The 16,752-nt window shown below is 41.9% G+C and overlaps 1 protein-coding gene across 4 annotated transcripts; it reads left to right on the top strand.

Moving 5' to 3' along the window:
* The first annotated feature begins 1,758 nt into the window (after positions 1–1,758).
* Positions 1,759–9,266, top strand: TPRKB (TP53RK binding protein). 4 transcript variants are annotated; one of them, XM_027099129.1, is made up of 5 exons: positions 1,759–1,887; positions 4,053–4,212; positions 5,120–5,242; positions 6,586–6,762; positions 7,673–9,266. In XM_027099129.1, the coding sequence occupies exons 2-5, from the start codon at positions 4,072–4,074 to the stop codon at positions 7,757–7,759; spliced, it is 528 nt and encodes a 175-aa protein (XP_026954930.1). In that variant the 5' UTR covers positions 1,759–1,887; positions 4,053–4,071; the 3' UTR covers positions 7,760–9,266. The 4 variants fall into 4 exon arrangements, with proteins under 4 accessions (XP_026954930.1, XP_026954927.1, XP_026954929.1 ...); XM_027099126.1 differs by lacking the exon at positions 1,759–1,887 and adding an exon at positions 1,928–3,848; XM_027099128.1 differs by lacking the exon at positions 1,759–1,887 and adding an exon at positions 1,929–2,158.
* Positions 9,267–16,752: the final 7,486 nt, after the last annotated feature.

The following is a 16,752-nucleotide window of genomic DNA, read 5'->3' as shown; positions in this document are numbered from 1 at the left end:
AGATCCCACATGCCGTGGAGTGGCTGGGCCCGTGAGCCATGACCGCTGAGCCTGCGCGTCCGGAGCCTGTGCTCTGCAACGGGAGAGGCCACAACAGTGAGAGGCCCACATACCGCAAAAAAAAAAAAAAAAAAAAAAAAGATACAGAACATTGGCTTCATGTGAATGCAAAGGTTCCCTTGGGGGTTCTTTTCAGTGTCTCCCACTTGCCCATTCCTAGCAACCACTAATTTGCTTTCATTCACTCTAGAATAAATTTGCAATTCCTATAGTTATAGAAATGGAATCATACAGTAACATAATTTTAGTTTCTTGCTTTTTTGCTGAGCATGTTTTTAGATTCATCCATGTTGCAAGTATTGTTGCAAGTATGTTCATTTCTTTTATTACTGAATAGTATTTCATGACATTAATTTACCACAATTTGTTTATCTATTGATGTGTTGTTGGGCACTGGGTTGTTTCCAGTTTGGGGCTATTATGAGTCAAGTTACTATGAACATTCACGTTCAAGCCTTTGTGTGGACACATTTTCACTTCTGGGTAAATACCAAGGAGTGAAACTGCTGGGTATGGTAAGAACACATTTAATTTTTTAAGAAGCTGCCAAACTCTTCTCCAAAGTGGTTATACTATTTTATACTCGGACTAGCAACATGTGAGGGTTCTAGTTCTGCATGTCTGACAACACTTGGTATTTAAAAATTTTAAGGTCTTTTAAATTTTAGTCATCTTACGGGTATGTAATAGTATCTCATTATGTTTTTAATTTGTATTTCCCTGATGAATAATGATGTTGAGCATTTTTTCAAGTTTTTATTGGCCTTTCATATATCTTTTGTGAAGTGTGTTCAAAAATGTCTCCTATTCTTAATTAGGTTGGCTCATAATTTTTGAGTTGGAGTTCTTCACATAATCTGGATTCCAGTCTTCTGTCAGAACAATTTTTTTTTCATATACATTCCCACTGTGCTCAAGCCACAAGGTTCTTTGCTCTTTCTTAAATAGGCTAAGGCCGTATCTGTCTCAGCCTTTGAACACTCTTTGTTGCCTGGAATGCTGCTCTTCAAATACACACAGAACTTCCTTCCAGACCTCCTCCAGTCACTGTTCAAATGGCCCTTTTCGGTGAGATCTTTCTTAACCATCCTATTTAAAATAGTAATACCCACGGCCTGACATTACCTCATTTCCTCTGGTTTTTTCTCCATAGCATATATCCACCCTATTTGTTATTTACCTGTCTTTTTGTTTAAAGAAAAGTATTGACCAACATGAGCCCCAAGCATAAAAAACATGGAAAATAATTCTCTACAGCCTGTTCAGCGGATTACCTCCTCTTTTAGAGGCTGATACACTTAAGGATGACAAGTCAAATCTGTGAGCCTGCTGGATGAAGAGGTTGACTCCATTAACGTACTGTCACCTCTCTCTGAAGTACCTCAGGTAGGTCGCCGACTGCGTTCGGCTCCAGGAGATCCTTCCCCAGTGAGCGTACCCAGAACAAGAAGCAAACTAAATCCCGCCTGCCTCGAAAAACTGTTGAATCTCGAGCAGCGGAGACGTACGTAGAGCTCATTGAAGCCAATACTTTTCTTTGCACAGGAAGAAACTGAGGACGTCTCGTCCAAAGTCAAGGTGCTTAAGGACCGGGCGGAGCCCACAGATCCCCCAGCTTCCGGCCCTGCCGGAGGAGTCTCGCCTCCTCCCTCGCCGGAAGTGGTGGACGGAGCCCCGGCTCTCCTTCGCGTCCGCTGATGCGATTCAAGCCAGGGAAGAAGGGTGTGCCGGGAGGGCGGAGAAGGGGCGCAGCTGAGGGCGATCTTCCGGAAGTTCAGGGCATTGTTTCCGTGGGGAAGATCTTACGAGACGAACAGGGACGCGACGGTGAGTCCTCGCCGAGCAAGAGCTGGCCGGGCGGGAACGGAAGACGCAGTCCCGGCACCCATTTTCTAGACAACGGGTGTGATCCTCGGCTTCCTCGTTTATCGAGCGCCTCCCGAGGCCCGGCCCTAGGATGCAGCCCGGCAATGATCTGCGTAGTCTCTCCCTGATGTATCAGCTGACGATACATCATCCTGATAAGGCCGCGACTCATCAGAGTTGTGACAGAGGAGCTCGTAGAATAGGGAGCTAGTCCTGGGTTCTGGGCGTGCTGGTAAATGGGCTCTTACCGGCGAGTTGAAGGGAGGGAGGATTGCATCAGGGGAACTGCCTGTCCTAGAGGGCGCGTGGGGGCGGGATCTTGGTGAATTGAAGCTGAGAAGTCAAGTGCGGCGGTGGCGGAATAAGCGCGATCAGGGGAGGGGTGCGCTAGGAAGCCGAAGAGGGAGGAAGGGTTCAGATCATAGAGTTTGGAACGCCCGTGGGTGGAGGTTGGATGGTAGGAGGGCAGGAATGGTGAGGCGACCACTTCTAGGAGGTCACAGATGTAGATGAGAGATGGTGGCCTACGGTGGTGGCAGTGGGTATAGGAGAAAATTGGAGCTGTCGAGATGATAATTAAAAATTGACAAGACTTTTGGATTAGATATGGGATTTGAGTGAGAGGTTAGTATCCAACGATGATTCGAAGTTTCTGACCTGAGTGAATTATATAAAACAAAACAAACCAATTTGACGTTTGCTAGGGGGCCTTTTTCCCCTAGTGTAAAAACAAAAACCACAAAAGATTTTTCCTCCCTAGTTATATGTACTCATTATATTTTGTGTGCACACTGCAGAAAATTCAGAACATACACACAAAAATATTTTTTATAGAAAACAATAAAAATTACCTGCAATTCTGCTATCCAAGATGGCCGTACTTTGGTGTGCTTCCTTTATGTTTTTGCTTTCTGAGTGCATCTTTTTATATAATTGGGTATACATTCTGTCTGTATCTATTTTTTTTTCCATTGGACATTATCATGATAATAAAGGTTGAACTGCTGTGTGCTAGGACGTTATTCACAAATTTTATTCTTTCCTGATTGTAACAGAAAAGATCAGATGTAATTCCAGCAAGTCAAGGATAACTTTTTGTTGTATTTTTCTTTCAATATTTTTTCTTTTTGTGTACCTTTTAAAAAACCCCACAATTTGTGTCACATTTTGTGTTTTGTTTTCCAATCAGATGTGAAGTACTTAATGTTATTTATTGCTATATTTACACATCCTTAACTACTCTTCAAGACTAGTTTTTAGTGGTTGTTTAGTAAAAACCAATCCCCTGTTACTAGTTAGGTAGGTTTTCAACTTTTTACTCTTAGGATGATGAGAAGGACATCTTATTACATAAATCTTCAGATTGCCAATTTATTCCTTAAGAAAAATGCTAGCAATGGAACCTAGGTGAAAGGATAAAATGAACCTATAAAATTGCCTCACCCAAATATCTCATTGGGACTGTAATTGAAATTGTTTTAAAGATCAGATTTTTGCAGTGCTTAGTTTTTCCATTTCAAAGATAGATTATGTCTTTCCAGTTATTTGTATTTTATGTCCTTGTTAAATTTACGTCTATAAAGGGTCAGTATTATTATTTAAGAATTGTACCCTCGTGGCTAAATTCCCATGTGTGAAATGAATATCTTTGAGTTGTGTCATACTTTCTTCTATAAGATTATTTTCTTTATATTTGTGTCTAGGTTCTGCTAAAATATAAACAAATGGTGAGATCAGAAAGCTAAAAAGACCAAGTTAGAGTGAGGTTTCCTTAATGCTATAAGTAACCTGTGGTCTAAACAATTTTTGGTTTTCTGCTCCTAGTTGTCTGTTGGGAAGCTGCCCTTCTTCCATGCATCAGAGCCTGCCTTATCTGCACAGCCAGGGGGCCAGGTGTCAACCTTGATCCTTTCCCAGGAATGGTAAAGGAAGCTAGAAACAGCTCAGCAGGGTTAGGAAGACAGTGTCTCATGAGAATGCCAAATGTTTTGGGGTGGATTTTTCTAGTTTAACAGTTCTACATCTCATTATTCAAGTTACTTTAATATATTTAATTGTTAGTAAGGATATTTGTTTGTTAGTGACTTACAGTTGTTAACTTTTGGTCTTTTGGTCTTGTGCAATAGAATCTTGCTTATCGATGAAATGCAGTTAACACATCAGCTGGACCTATTTCCCGAATACAGGGTGACCCTTCTGTTATTTAAAGATGTAAAAAATGCTGGAGACTTGAGAAAAAAGGCCATGGAAGGTGCCATTGATGGCTCATTAATAAATCCTACAGTGGTAAGTACTCGTGGGAATGAGTGAACTACATGGGGAGTTTAAGAATATGATGATTTTTCATGACGTTATAGGTTAGCCTAAAATTGTTATCTTCAGGTAAAAAGTTCTTGTCCAAGCTGTAGAGTGGAATCGGATTTGGCCAGCCTTGAATTTAACAGTGACTAGAAGCCGAAGTGCCAGGGCCTGCCCTTGGAGATGTGAAAGGTAGTCTAGCTCTGATGTGATGGCAGATGCCTGGATCTCCATCTTCTCTTCTGAACTAGAAAATCTCTGTAAAGGAGACATTGCATAGTGGTAGAATCAGCAGGACTTAAATCCCAGATATGCCATTTATTATGACTTTGAGCAAGTGGTAGCCAACCTTTATATAGTGCTAATTTGGTTCCTGGCATTGTTCTAAGTTCTTTACATATACCGCTAACTCACTTAATCTTCATAACAACCCTGTGAAGTAAGTATGGTGATTATCTGCTTCTACAGATAAAACACTAAGGAATTTGCCCAGGTTCCCTCGGTGGTAAGTGACAGAACTGGAATTCCAACTCATCCTTTGCCTTGGTTTCCTCATCTATTGCATGTGAATAATGATAAAGATATCATAGGGTCGTTTTGAGAAGTATAGAAAATGAAGGTAAAATGTTGAGAATATGGCCTTTCCCATAATAATAGCCCTCAATAAGTGTTGTTTTAAAACTTTTTACTATTTACCTAAGTTGCTTGCAGCTGTAAAATTCTGTGATTTTCTAAACACCGTAGGCCCTTGAGATTTTGAAAATTTTGAAAATGTAGTCCGTAGGAATTGTGATGAAGTAAAACAGCCTGACACTGGAGTTACCATGATATAGGGCATATGTCTTCAGAGTACTCCAGATTCTCTGTATGTAATTCTTTTTGTTCTCTTTGATAGATTGTCGATCCATTTCAGATACTTGTGGCAGCAAGCAAAGCAGTTCACCTCTACAAACTGGGAAAAATGAAGACAAGAACTCTATCTACTGAAATTATTTTCAATCTTTCCCCAAATAACAATGTAATTAATATGGAATTTACTTACTTTATATCTTTTGACCTTGTCATGGTAGCCTTTGTACTTATTGTTGGGTTGGAGCCTGTTGTTAGTAACAAACAAAAATAATAGTGAAGAAAGAATGCTGGACAGAGAGTTGAGGTTTAGTATTGCCTCTTACTAGACAAATAAGCTTTGGAGTCACTTCACATATGAGTAAACTAAAGTTTAGCTAAATTAAGTGAGGATAGTTTTATTTGTCCTTCCTGACCATATAGAGTCAGGAAGATCACTCTAAGTGATATTTAAATCTAATGATAAAAATTAGGCATGGATATTTGTGTGTTATCATGTGTATCTTTCGTTCTCCCCATAAACTCTTTGAGGATAGAACCCATGTCTTTTCCATACACCAGAAGTCTGCCTGGGACCTAGAACAGCCCTTTAACACATGCTCACACACCCAGTGCATAGGAAGAGTTTGTGGTTTGAGATACTGATAGTAATCAAAGTTACTGAGTTTAAAATATTCTACCTGGGGCACATTTGAAAAAAAATGTAATTTTGCTGACAAAGTTTTAGTATTACTACTACTATTAACAACACAATCAAGTGCTGACATCAAGAGAAAAGTTAGGAAACCCATGGCATAGTTTCAAATACAGATGTTTGAAAAGTTTATAAAATGTGTGGTGATAGAATTCCCCAGTACCTGGGGGAAAATTACTGGGTTACTATTGTTTCTTTGAGATCACTGAAATAACTCAGGAGACTGTACAATTCATAAACATCTGTTGAGCTTGTGTCTGTTCCAGCTGTAGGGGCAGAAGAAACAAATATGTTTCTGAGGAAGGCAGATGAACAAGACAAAGTCCAAATGCCCTAAGATAATTGATATAATGGGAATAATAATGCAAATCTGTGGGAACAAAGAAGCAATTCATTCTGTAAGGAGGAAAGTGCAAGGGGAGTGACATTTGAACTGGACCTTGAAAGATGAGGGCACTCCAGGCAGAGGGCAAAGTGTGAGCCCAGGCAAAAAAGTATGAAATGACGGGAGCCCCAAACAGTCCCGACTGGCTAGAGGGCAGGAGTGCATGGCTAGAGGGTCACTTAGGTCCAGGGGGAGTGGGTGTTTGTGCGCCATGCCAAGTCCAGGCTTGACTCTATGGGAATGAAGTGCAGCTTTGAGCAGGGAGTACTCAAGAGGCAGAGCTGGTAGATATTAGGAAGGGATTGTTGAAAAACTGTAGACAGAGAAAACCATTAGGATATGAAAAATAAGAATCTGACCAGGAAAGAGCACAAATGGGGAGAGATTTCAGATGTTGAAACTACTGGTTTTATTGTCTTTTTTTCCCCCTTAGATTTCAGAGGCCTTGAAAAAGTTTGGTATCTCGGCAAATGACACTTCAGTTCTGATTGCTTATATTGAAGAGGGAGAAAAACAAATAAATCAAGAATACCTAATATCTCAGGTAGAAGGTCATCAAGTTTCTCTCAGAAATCTCCCTGAAATAACAAATATTACGGAAGTCAAAAAGGTTTGTAAGCCTGTATTTTTAGAAAGAGCATGATAGATGTGGAATAATACTGTTTGTTTACTGAACGCCAATGCTTCTATATATATTTTTAACTTTTAAGAAAGGTTAATATAATTAAAAGTTACTTGAAAAATAATTATAGATGCAAAGAATTGGAAATGCAGGTTTATGTAACATAATTAAAAACTTAGTTGATGCATTCTTTATGTATATATATAATTTTATTTATTTATTTGTGGCTACGTTGGGTCTTCATTGCTGCGCACGGGCTTTCTCTAGTTGCGGCAAGCGGGGGCTACTCTTCGTTGCAGTGCGCAGGCTTCTCATTATGGTGGCTTCTCTTGTTGCCAAGCACGGGCTCTAGGCACGCGGGCTTCAGTAGTTGTGGCACACGGGCTCAGTAGTTGTGGCTCGTGGGCTCTAGAGCACAGGCTTTAGTAGTTGTGGCTCACGGGCTTATTTGCTTAGCAGCATGTGGGATCTTCCCGGGCCAGGGCTCGAACCCGTGTCTCCTGCATTGGCAGGCGGATTCTTAACCACTGTGCCACCAGGGAAGCCCAATGCATTCTTTTTAAAAGAATAGATAATTTTAAATATCTATATCTTACACAGTACATTTAAATATCTATATCTTACACAATGTAGTATGAAGTTAATGTCTAGATGTATGCTTTTAAAACTGGTACAAATGTATTTCTATGTTTAGAGAGTTATCACCATAACTGCAATTGAAACTTTTGATGTAAGTGATGAATTGTCATCTATTTTCCAAACTTTAAACACATTGTGATTTTACACCATTATCCCAATAATTGAGTAATAAGTTAATTCACATATACATGCTCGTGTAATGAAAATTAGTAGTACATGAATATGTCAGCATGTCATAATCTGTCTTTTATTTTTACAGATATATAAACTATCTTCACAAGAAGAAAGAATTGGGACGTTATTGGATGGTATCATTTGTAGGATGTCAACAAAAGATGTTTTGTGAAATGACAGAAATATTAAAAATTTTCAGCAATTATAAAAACCATTCATTATTTTTTCCGGATTATAAAATCTATTATGTTTGTTGTAGAAAAATTTAAAGCACAGAATGGTAACAAAGGAAAAAAAATAAAACCATTCCTGATCCTATCTCTTAATATTTTAAAAGATAACCATGGTTACTGTTATTTGTTACTGCCTTCTAGTCTTCTGTTTCTGTTCAAATATATTTTATTTTTATGTAAGTGGAATAATTGCTAACATTTATTGGGTGTCTACAATGTACTGAGTTCTTGTTTTCATGACTTTATATCCCTCAGCTCATATTCCTGCACTTCCTTCTGGCTACTCCAGCATTGCTGTTCCAAGCCTCCTGGTTCCAAGTTTTTACATGCAAGAATTCATTTAATTATCACAGCATCATATGAGGTAGATACTGTTAATACTCCCATTTTACACAAAGGCAACTAAAAGGTTGTAGAAGTAATAAATAACTTGCCCGAGGTTTTACAGCTAAAAGTCATGTTTTATAAATGCTTTGGTTTTTTGGTTTTTTTTTTCTATTTTGTCTTAAAATATGATTGTGTCAGTCAAGATAGAGTAGGTTAGGGGTCAGCAAACTTTTCTGTTAAGGACAAGGTAGTACGTATTTCCGGTTCTACAGGCCATATGTTGTCTGTTGCACCTACTCAGCTCTTGCTGTTGTAGCGCTGAAGCATCCACAGACAGTATATAAATGATACACACAGCTGTATCCCAGTAAAACTTTATTTACAAAAATAAGTGATGGGCAAGATTTGACCAGAGGGCAGTAGTTTCTGGACTCCTAGGTTAGATTGGGCTGTAATTTAGGGTCCCTAAAGCTCATTGGTTTCATACGACAAAAGATTGTCTTGCTCACTCCACATAGCCACTGTGAATCAGTAGGAAGACTCATTGCAGTGACTCAGGAATCCAGTCAGCCAAAGGCTTTATGTCAGCATGTGCTCTGTGGGTCACTGCGCAGCTGGAAGTTACGCTGTGAGTTACATGGTGGCTCTTAAAGCTCCCATGTGGAAGTGACAGATATCGCTTATCTCATGTTTCACTGTCCAGTCACATGGCCATGCCAACATCAAAAGGGGTGGGGGAGTGCGATCCTGCACCATGATAGAGAATGGAGAGGTAGAAATCCTTAGGGGCCAAACATGTATTTCCATTGTGCTCATAAATAATAAGGTACCAAAGCACATCGTTAGCGTTTCTTGCATGTGCTGCGCTAAGCTCTTTATATGCACTGCCTCATATAGTCCTCTCTACAACCCTAAGAGATTTTACCACCTTCAAGGAAGCAAATTTAGTCTCTGAACTCTATTTCAAAAGGTTTCAAACCTACAGAACAACTGAAAATAATACAATGAACATCCATGTGACTTTCATGTGATTTCACTATTTGTTAACATTTTGCTACATTTGTTTGCTTTTCTGAAATATTTGAAAGTAAATTGCAGACCTCATGGCACTTCACCCTACATTGTGTTTAGTTGTTATGTCTCTTAGTCTCCTTTAATCTAAAACAATCTTTTTTTTAAAGATTTTTTTTGATGTGGACCATTTTTTATAAATATTTATTCATAAGTATTTTTATTTTTTTAAATATTTATTTAATTTGGTCGTGCCGGGTCTTAGTTGCAGCTGGTGGGCTCCTTAATTGTGGCACTTAGGCTCCTTAGTTGCAGCATGCCTGTGGGATCTAGTTCCCTGACCAGGGATCAAACGTGGGCCCCCTGCATTGGGAGCACAGAGTCTTAACCACTGTGCCGCCAGGGAAGTCCCGATGTGGACCATTTTTAAGGTCTTTATTGAATTTGTTACAGTATTGCTTGTGTTTTATGTTTTGGTTTATTGGCCACAAGGCATGTGGGATCTTAGCTCCCCGACCAGGGATCAGATCTGCACCCCTTGCATTGGAAGGAAAAGTCTTAACCACTGGACGCCAGGGAAGTCCCATAGAACAATCTTTCTTTCTTTCTTTCTTTTTTTAAGTGATGTTGACATTCTTTGACGAGTACCCTAGACGTGTTTCAGAATTTCAGAATGAGTTTGTTCATGATTCGAGTCAGTTTAAAAATTTGGGGGAATGATAGTAGATAGATTTCGTGTCCTTCCAGTTGTGTATTGTTGGGAGGCACATCATGTCAGTTGGCCTCATCATTGGTGATAACAGTTTGGTCACTTCATTAAGGTGGTCCCCACCCCCTGCCGGACCTCTCCATTATGAAGGCATCTTTTCCCCTGAAGCTTAGGGAGTCAAAGCTGCTGTAAAGCTCAAAGTGCTTGTGGTCAAAATTAAAACTCAGATCTGAGTGACCCCTGATTCTATGCTCCTAATGACTCCATCACACTGCTTCTTCCCGTGCCATCACTCTCAAACATGTTTTTATCCATGTGAAACATCACATATGTAATTCTATTTTTATACAATGACATTGCTTTCAATTTTTCACTTCGCTTTTGCAAATAAATCTCTGTACACATCTCTTTCTTTAGGATAGCTTCCCTGAAGTGGAGTTATTAGGGAAGAGGATATAAATTTTTTAATACCAGAAAGGTGCAATTTTGCACTTGTAGTTGGCACAAGTGTGCCAGTCTCAGCAGACTCGCCAACAATGCCTTTTAACCTTTCAACACTTTCACCATTTTGAGTTGTCAGACTACTGGTGAAGTTGAACTGTTTATTAGTTTGTTATGAAGAGTGTTTTGAAAGTGTTATAAATAGTTATTTCTGTAACTATTTATAATGTTTTCAACTCTTTGTGAGCCTTTGGCTGAAAAAGAAAGAAGAAAAAGTAATGCCATTTCCTGGGAAAGAAGGTAACGTAAGCTTTTTCTCTAAAATAATTGATGCAATTTAGGAACAACGTTCTTTGTTCCTAAATTAACCAGGTTGCTTCAGAGCCTAAAGGCTCCCCAGCAAAAGCAAGCTGTAATTATAGGGACTTTGGTGCTGGCAGAAAAGGGATGCAGTTTGGTAGGACACCCTTATCTGGCTCCCTAGTCAAGCGTTACATATTAAAGTAAAAAGCCAGCTGTTTCTGGGATAAGGTGAGGGAAGGGGGCTCTGTTACCCAGGCAATCATTGTTGCTCCCCATCTCCCCAGTCTTGGGAACAACTAAGGCTGTAACTACAGTGAAATCGTCTTTAATCCCCTATTCCCCTCCCCACCACACACTCAGAAGAACTACAAGAACTGCTCCCAAGCCCTGCACCTTCTTTTTAGAAGGAGCCTCATGGCTCACAGGTTATTTCAGGCCTCCTTTTGCCATTCTCATTCTGCTTTTCCCCTTGATGACCTTTCCACTTGTCTGCAAACTACAGTAGTCAATTCCTCTGCCCTGGAACCTGTGCTGGGTTTGCAGCTGCTTCTCTGCTCCTGGCTTTGTTTTGCTGACTGACATGCCATCTGTACTCCATGTTACAATATTGAGTAAAGCACAGATCTCTAGGTTGATTGGGTGCAATGAGCAAAGTTTGTATTCACCAAATTTGCCTGTTCTTGTTTTCATATCCTCTGTGCCAGTAGTCTCCCATTGTTCCCTCCAGGTAACCCTTCATCTTTCTCCACTCTTCTCTCTGCCCTGGAGGCTGACTTACCATGTACCCAGCAAGAGGTCCTCCCTTCCCCATGGCTTCTACTTGGGTTTGGCCAGTGTGTGTGAAGGGGGGAGGCTAGCAGGAGAACGAGGCCAGGGTATTTATTCTCCTGGCCCCTCCCTGCAAGGACCCCTAGGCTGGCTTTGGCCCTGAACCTCTCAGGGCGGTCTGTGCTACTCAACTCCTGGGTCAGGCTCCTGTCACCTCTCCCTCCGCCTCACTTCAGGCCTCTGAGCAATAACACGTCTGGTTCCCCTCTACCCATCCACACCTTCATAATTTGGCCCTCTGGTGATCTATATCTGTAAAATCAGCTCGAGTTATCCTAATTTGAGTGCTGATAGCATCTCCCTTTTGCTAAATTTGTTAAAAGGTTAGGTTAGATTAGAAACATTTCTGTAGATCTGCATCATTGTTCTAGGATTTCTGAACATCCTGCCAAGGACCTATTAGTCCACTTTCGTTCCCCTTGAAATAATTTGCTGTTATTTCCTCTCATTTGTCTAAGTTATGAGTTCTCAGTGGGAGACCAGGGCATTGACCTGAGGCTAGGTTATTGGGAGCCCCGATGAGAGATCAGGGGAGATGATGTTCTTTCCAGGTCATTTTCCTTCTCTTTCTGAGGCTTCTAAAACACTATGAGTCTTGTCTACCTTCCATTTCATTGGCCCATTTCTGGACTGAGCTGGTCTATTAGGCAAGTGTTCTTCATAAATGCAAGCATGGGATTTCATTGACATGCTGCTCTCAGGTCCCACAACTCTGGGAATAACAGTGATTTCAAAAATATAATTACCTATTATAATCAGGCTCCTATAGGCAATATAAAAATAAAATAATTTATCCAGTTACTTGTAACTGTTTAACTGTAATAAGTTAACAGTTACTTGTTAAGCAAGTAACAAATTTACAGTGATATAAGTGCTTAATGAGAAGTGCAAAGGCTTCAAAGAGGGAGCAGATACAAGATCCATCTGCTTGGGAGGGGTCAGAAGTCTTGATGGAGAAGGTAGCACTAAACTGGATCTTGAAGAAAGAACAGAGCCTTAGTCACGTATTGGAATTTGGTCAAGTATGGTCTGACCGCTGGTGATAGGGGCGTAATGAGGCTTGTAGGTGACTCTTGCATCCCAGCAGACAGAGCTGGTTCTCCTGGAATACAGTGCTTTACACCACTTAATAATTCACTTGTCAGATAGCTGCCTGATGGGGTCAGCCTGTGGTACTGAAAAAGCAAAATGTTCAGGCCTTCAAGTCAGAGCAGCCAAGGCTTGGGTCCCACCCTGCCATTTTCTATGGGGTTGTGGGTTGGATGTCTCAGGCTTGTGGGCTTCGGTTTCCCATTTGTAAAATGGAAACAGTATCAACCTTAGCTCTTAGGTTGCTGCCAATATCAAATAGTACAGCGTAGGAAAAGTGCTTTCTCACAGTGCCAGGCATCTAATATCTCAGTGAATAACGGCTGTCTCTCCTTCCCTGTATGTACCTGCATAGTGCCGAGGCAGATAGTAAAACCAAATAAGACTCACTGCTGGTGGGAAAGGAAAACTCTGGACAACAGTTTGGCAGCTCCTCAAAATGTTAAAATAGACTTACCATATGGCCCGGCAATTCCACTCCTAGGTATATACCAAAGGAATTGAAAACAGTCGTTGAAACAACCACTTGTGCAGAATGTTCATAGCAGCACTATTCACAATAGCCAAAAGGCGGAAACAATTCAAGTGTCCATCAGTGGATGACTGGATGAACAGATGTGGTCTGTCCATACCATGCAACATTATTCAGCCGTGAAAAGCAGTGAAGAACTGATACATGCTAGGACATGGGTCAACTTTGAGAACAAAAGTGAAAGAGGCTGAACGTCAAAGTTCACATATTACGTGTTTCCATTTAAATGAAACATCAAGAATAGGTAAATCCATAGAGACAGAAAGCAGGTTAGTGGTTTCCAGGGGCTCGGGAGCGGTGGAAATAGGGAGTGACTACCTACTGACTAACAGGTCTCCTTTTGGGGTAAAGAAAATGCTTTGGAACTAGATAGAGGTGGTAGTTACACAACATTGTGAATGTACTAAATGCCACTGAATTGTACACATTTAAATGGTTAATTAAAATAATAGAATAAAATAACACACCCGCCTTACCTTTAGGAGTTCACAATCTTAGCTGGGTCTCTTTAGACTCTTAAGAGTTGGCTGAGGGAACTTCCCTGGTGGTCCAGTGGTTAAGAATCCACCTTCCAATGCAGGGGACAAGGGTTCGATCCCTGGTCAGGGAACTAAGATCCCACATGCCGTGGGGCAACTAAGTCTGCGCCACAACTACTGAGCCTGTGCACCACAGCTGGAGAGAAGCCGGTGCGCTGCAACAAAAGATTCCACGTGCCGCAACTAAGACCCGATGCAGCCAAAAATAAATAAATATTTTTTAAAAAAGAGTTGGCTGAGGCACATTTGCAGCAACATGGATGGACCTAGAGATTATCATGCTAAGTGAAGTCAGAAAGAGAAAGACAAACACCATATGATATCACTTATATGTGGAATCTAAAATATGACACAAATGAACTCATCTACGAAACAGAAACAGACTCACAGACATAGAGAACAGACTTGTGGTTGCTAAGGGGGAGGGGGCGTGGGGGAGGGATGGATTGGGAGTTTGGGATGGGCAGATGCAAACTGTTATATATAGGATGGATAAACAACAAGGTCCTAATGTATAGCACAGGGAACTATATACAGTATTCTATGATAAACCATAGTAGAAAAAAATCTGGAAAAGAATGTACATATATGTATAACTGAATCACTTTGCTGCACAGCAGAAATTAACACATTGTAAATCAACTATAGTTCAATAAAATAAATTTAAAATAAAATAAAGAAGTTGGCTGAGGCAGACAGGTAGATTCCCAAGCCTCAGTTTCATCATCTGCATGCAGGGCCAAGAGTCTGGAATGTGCTGAGACTTCCAGACTTCATTTCTTACACAGAGAATTACCCATAATTCCTCTATCCAGAGACAAATGCTGCCAATGTTTGGTGTAACCATTCAGACTTTTCTCTCTGCATGCTTGTGTGTATAAGTTACTTTTGTTATATTTTTCCAAAAATGAATGAAAACATACTGTTTTATAACCTTTATAGGTTGGTGCTATATTTTGACAATTATTTTTCATGTCAATAAATCCTCCTCATTATTCATGGCTATGAGGAAGGTTGAAAAGCTTGAATGTAAACCAAGGCCATTGGGTGTTGAGGAAGCCACAGAAGCTGGTGAGAATACAGGAAAGAGAGGGCAGGGACAGATCAAGGACCTCTGGCCCCTCAGCTGGACTATTAGGTTTCTGACTAGTTGTTATTAGATAGACTCATTAGGGATACTCAGCTGTATTTTGGAGCCTTCTATTCTCTTTTGATTCTTACTTCAAGTTTTGCTTAACATTTAAAAAAATATTAAAATGTACTGAAAACAATGTAACACACCCATGGCTCACCACCCTCCCTTCATGTTAGTTAAACCCTTGTGGGCTTTTTGCGTGCCAAAGATCTGGGCCTCAGCAGTCTCCGTCACCAGCCCTGGATTCCAGCTGCCAGGATGGCACCTTTGGGGTGGTCATGATCTGTCTCTCCAAGTCTGGTCTCTCTCCAGCGTCTTCCTAGATGCTCTCGCCAGAAATCTGGCTGTCATCTCTGACCACTTCTTCATCCTCAGATCATCCACTCCTGCCATTTCTGCCCCCAAAGTGCACCTCCAAGTGGGCCAGGTCACACCCATGGCCCAACTCCAGTCCAAGTCACTGCTTTCTCTCGTAGGACCCCTGCTAGCCTAGATGGCTCCTTTGTGAACATAGAACAAGGCACCCCTTTCACAAAGACACAACCTATTGGGAACACAGTTCAGTGAGCAGCGACACCTTTGAGCAAATAAGAAAAAGGTGCCTTTTCCTTTGGTCAGGCTCAGCTCTGTGCCAGGGCTCATGGACTTTAGTTCCCACTAGCCTTCTTGGGCGAGGTGCTCTTTTACAGCGAGCAGCCTGCATATCTGTATCTGGAGGCCCTTCTTTTGCCTGGACTGCTGTGCTAGCCTCTGGGGGCAGGGGGATATATGCTTCCATTCCTGGCTCTTCCAATCCATTTTCCACATGTAGCCAGAGTAATAGACACACCCCACACACCCCACCCCTACCTCTGGTTATGTTACTCCCCAGCTAAAAACATAGCAATGGCCTCCTGGTGTTCTTGGAATAGAGTCCAAACTTCCTAACCTGGATGATAGGCCCTGCATAGCCAGGTCCCTGCTGCCCTCATCCAGCTGTGAAGCACCTTGTGTGCTGAGCCAGGGGACTTGGACTCTGGTCTGTGATGACAGAGCACAGGGTGAGGGGCAAATTCCCCAGGGTCATAGCAGCTGTGTGGAGGGGCTGAGGGTGGACATCAGGGAGCACCAAGGTGCTGGGTGAACTGCCATGGTGTGGGGTGTAGGCCGTCCACAAGGGCAAGGATTCCTGAGCTGTTCCAGACTCTGCGTGCCCCCTCCAGGCTGATTCCCCAGTGATCAGAGAGTGCAGAATGGACTCCCTGCTCCATCATAGCCCAGCTACTTGAGCCTGGGATTTATGATGAACGAATATCCAGGAGCTGGCCAATGAGGTACCATCCAGGGCCTGGAAGTGGAGTGTGCCCTTGCAGTCTCTCCTGGATGCCAGCTGGAGGCTGAGGGCAGCGGCTGCCCTGGACACTCAAGGCTCTTGTGGTAGCAGGTGAGAGGCTATGGGTGGAAGGACAGTGTTCTTAGGTGTGGCCTGGAGCTCTGGACCCTCCTCTGGTTCTCAAGGCTGGTCTATTTTTGGTGTTTGGCTCTTATGCTACCTCAGCAGCCTGAAAATTTGCAAACAAGTGGGAAGAAGCCTTTGTTGAAACTTGTACTTGGAAACACAGGACCACTGCAGTGTATGGTCCCTGGGAGAGGGACACATGCTTGGCTGCTGCATGGTGCCACCCCAATGTATGGAGAAGCTGAGAGCCAGGGAAAGGGGAAAGAGGGAGAGGGGAGGGTACTTCATAACCAGAGATTTGTATATGTTATTAAGTCCTCTAAACAACTTCAGAAGGCAGGTTCTTGGAGAAGATTATGGAACATGCCCAAGGTCACACATGGAGACAGGACCAAATGCAGACCTTTCTGCTGACTCTACACCTTCTCCCAGTGGTTGTGGCCTATTTCCTCTTGGGTAGAAGCAGAAAGACACATCCTTGAGCAGGGTCATCCCCGGTTCTGGGGGGTGGGAGGATAAGCCACTCACATGGCTTCTTCTCTCTCCCCCAGGGCTGCCAGGAAGTCATACAGGGACTCCT

Source organism: Aethalodelphis obliquidens, unplaced genomic scaffold (assembly GCF_003676395.1).
Source record: "Aethalodelphis obliquidens isolate GAN/ISIS:26980383/991018 unplaced genomic scaffold, ASM367639v1 scaffold128, whole genome shotgun sequence".
Classification (NCBI taxonomy): domain Eukaryota; kingdom Metazoa; phylum Chordata; class Mammalia; order Artiodactyla; family Delphinidae; genus Aethalodelphis; species Aethalodelphis obliquidens.
This window is presented reverse-complemented; position numbering and strand designations above follow the sequence as displayed.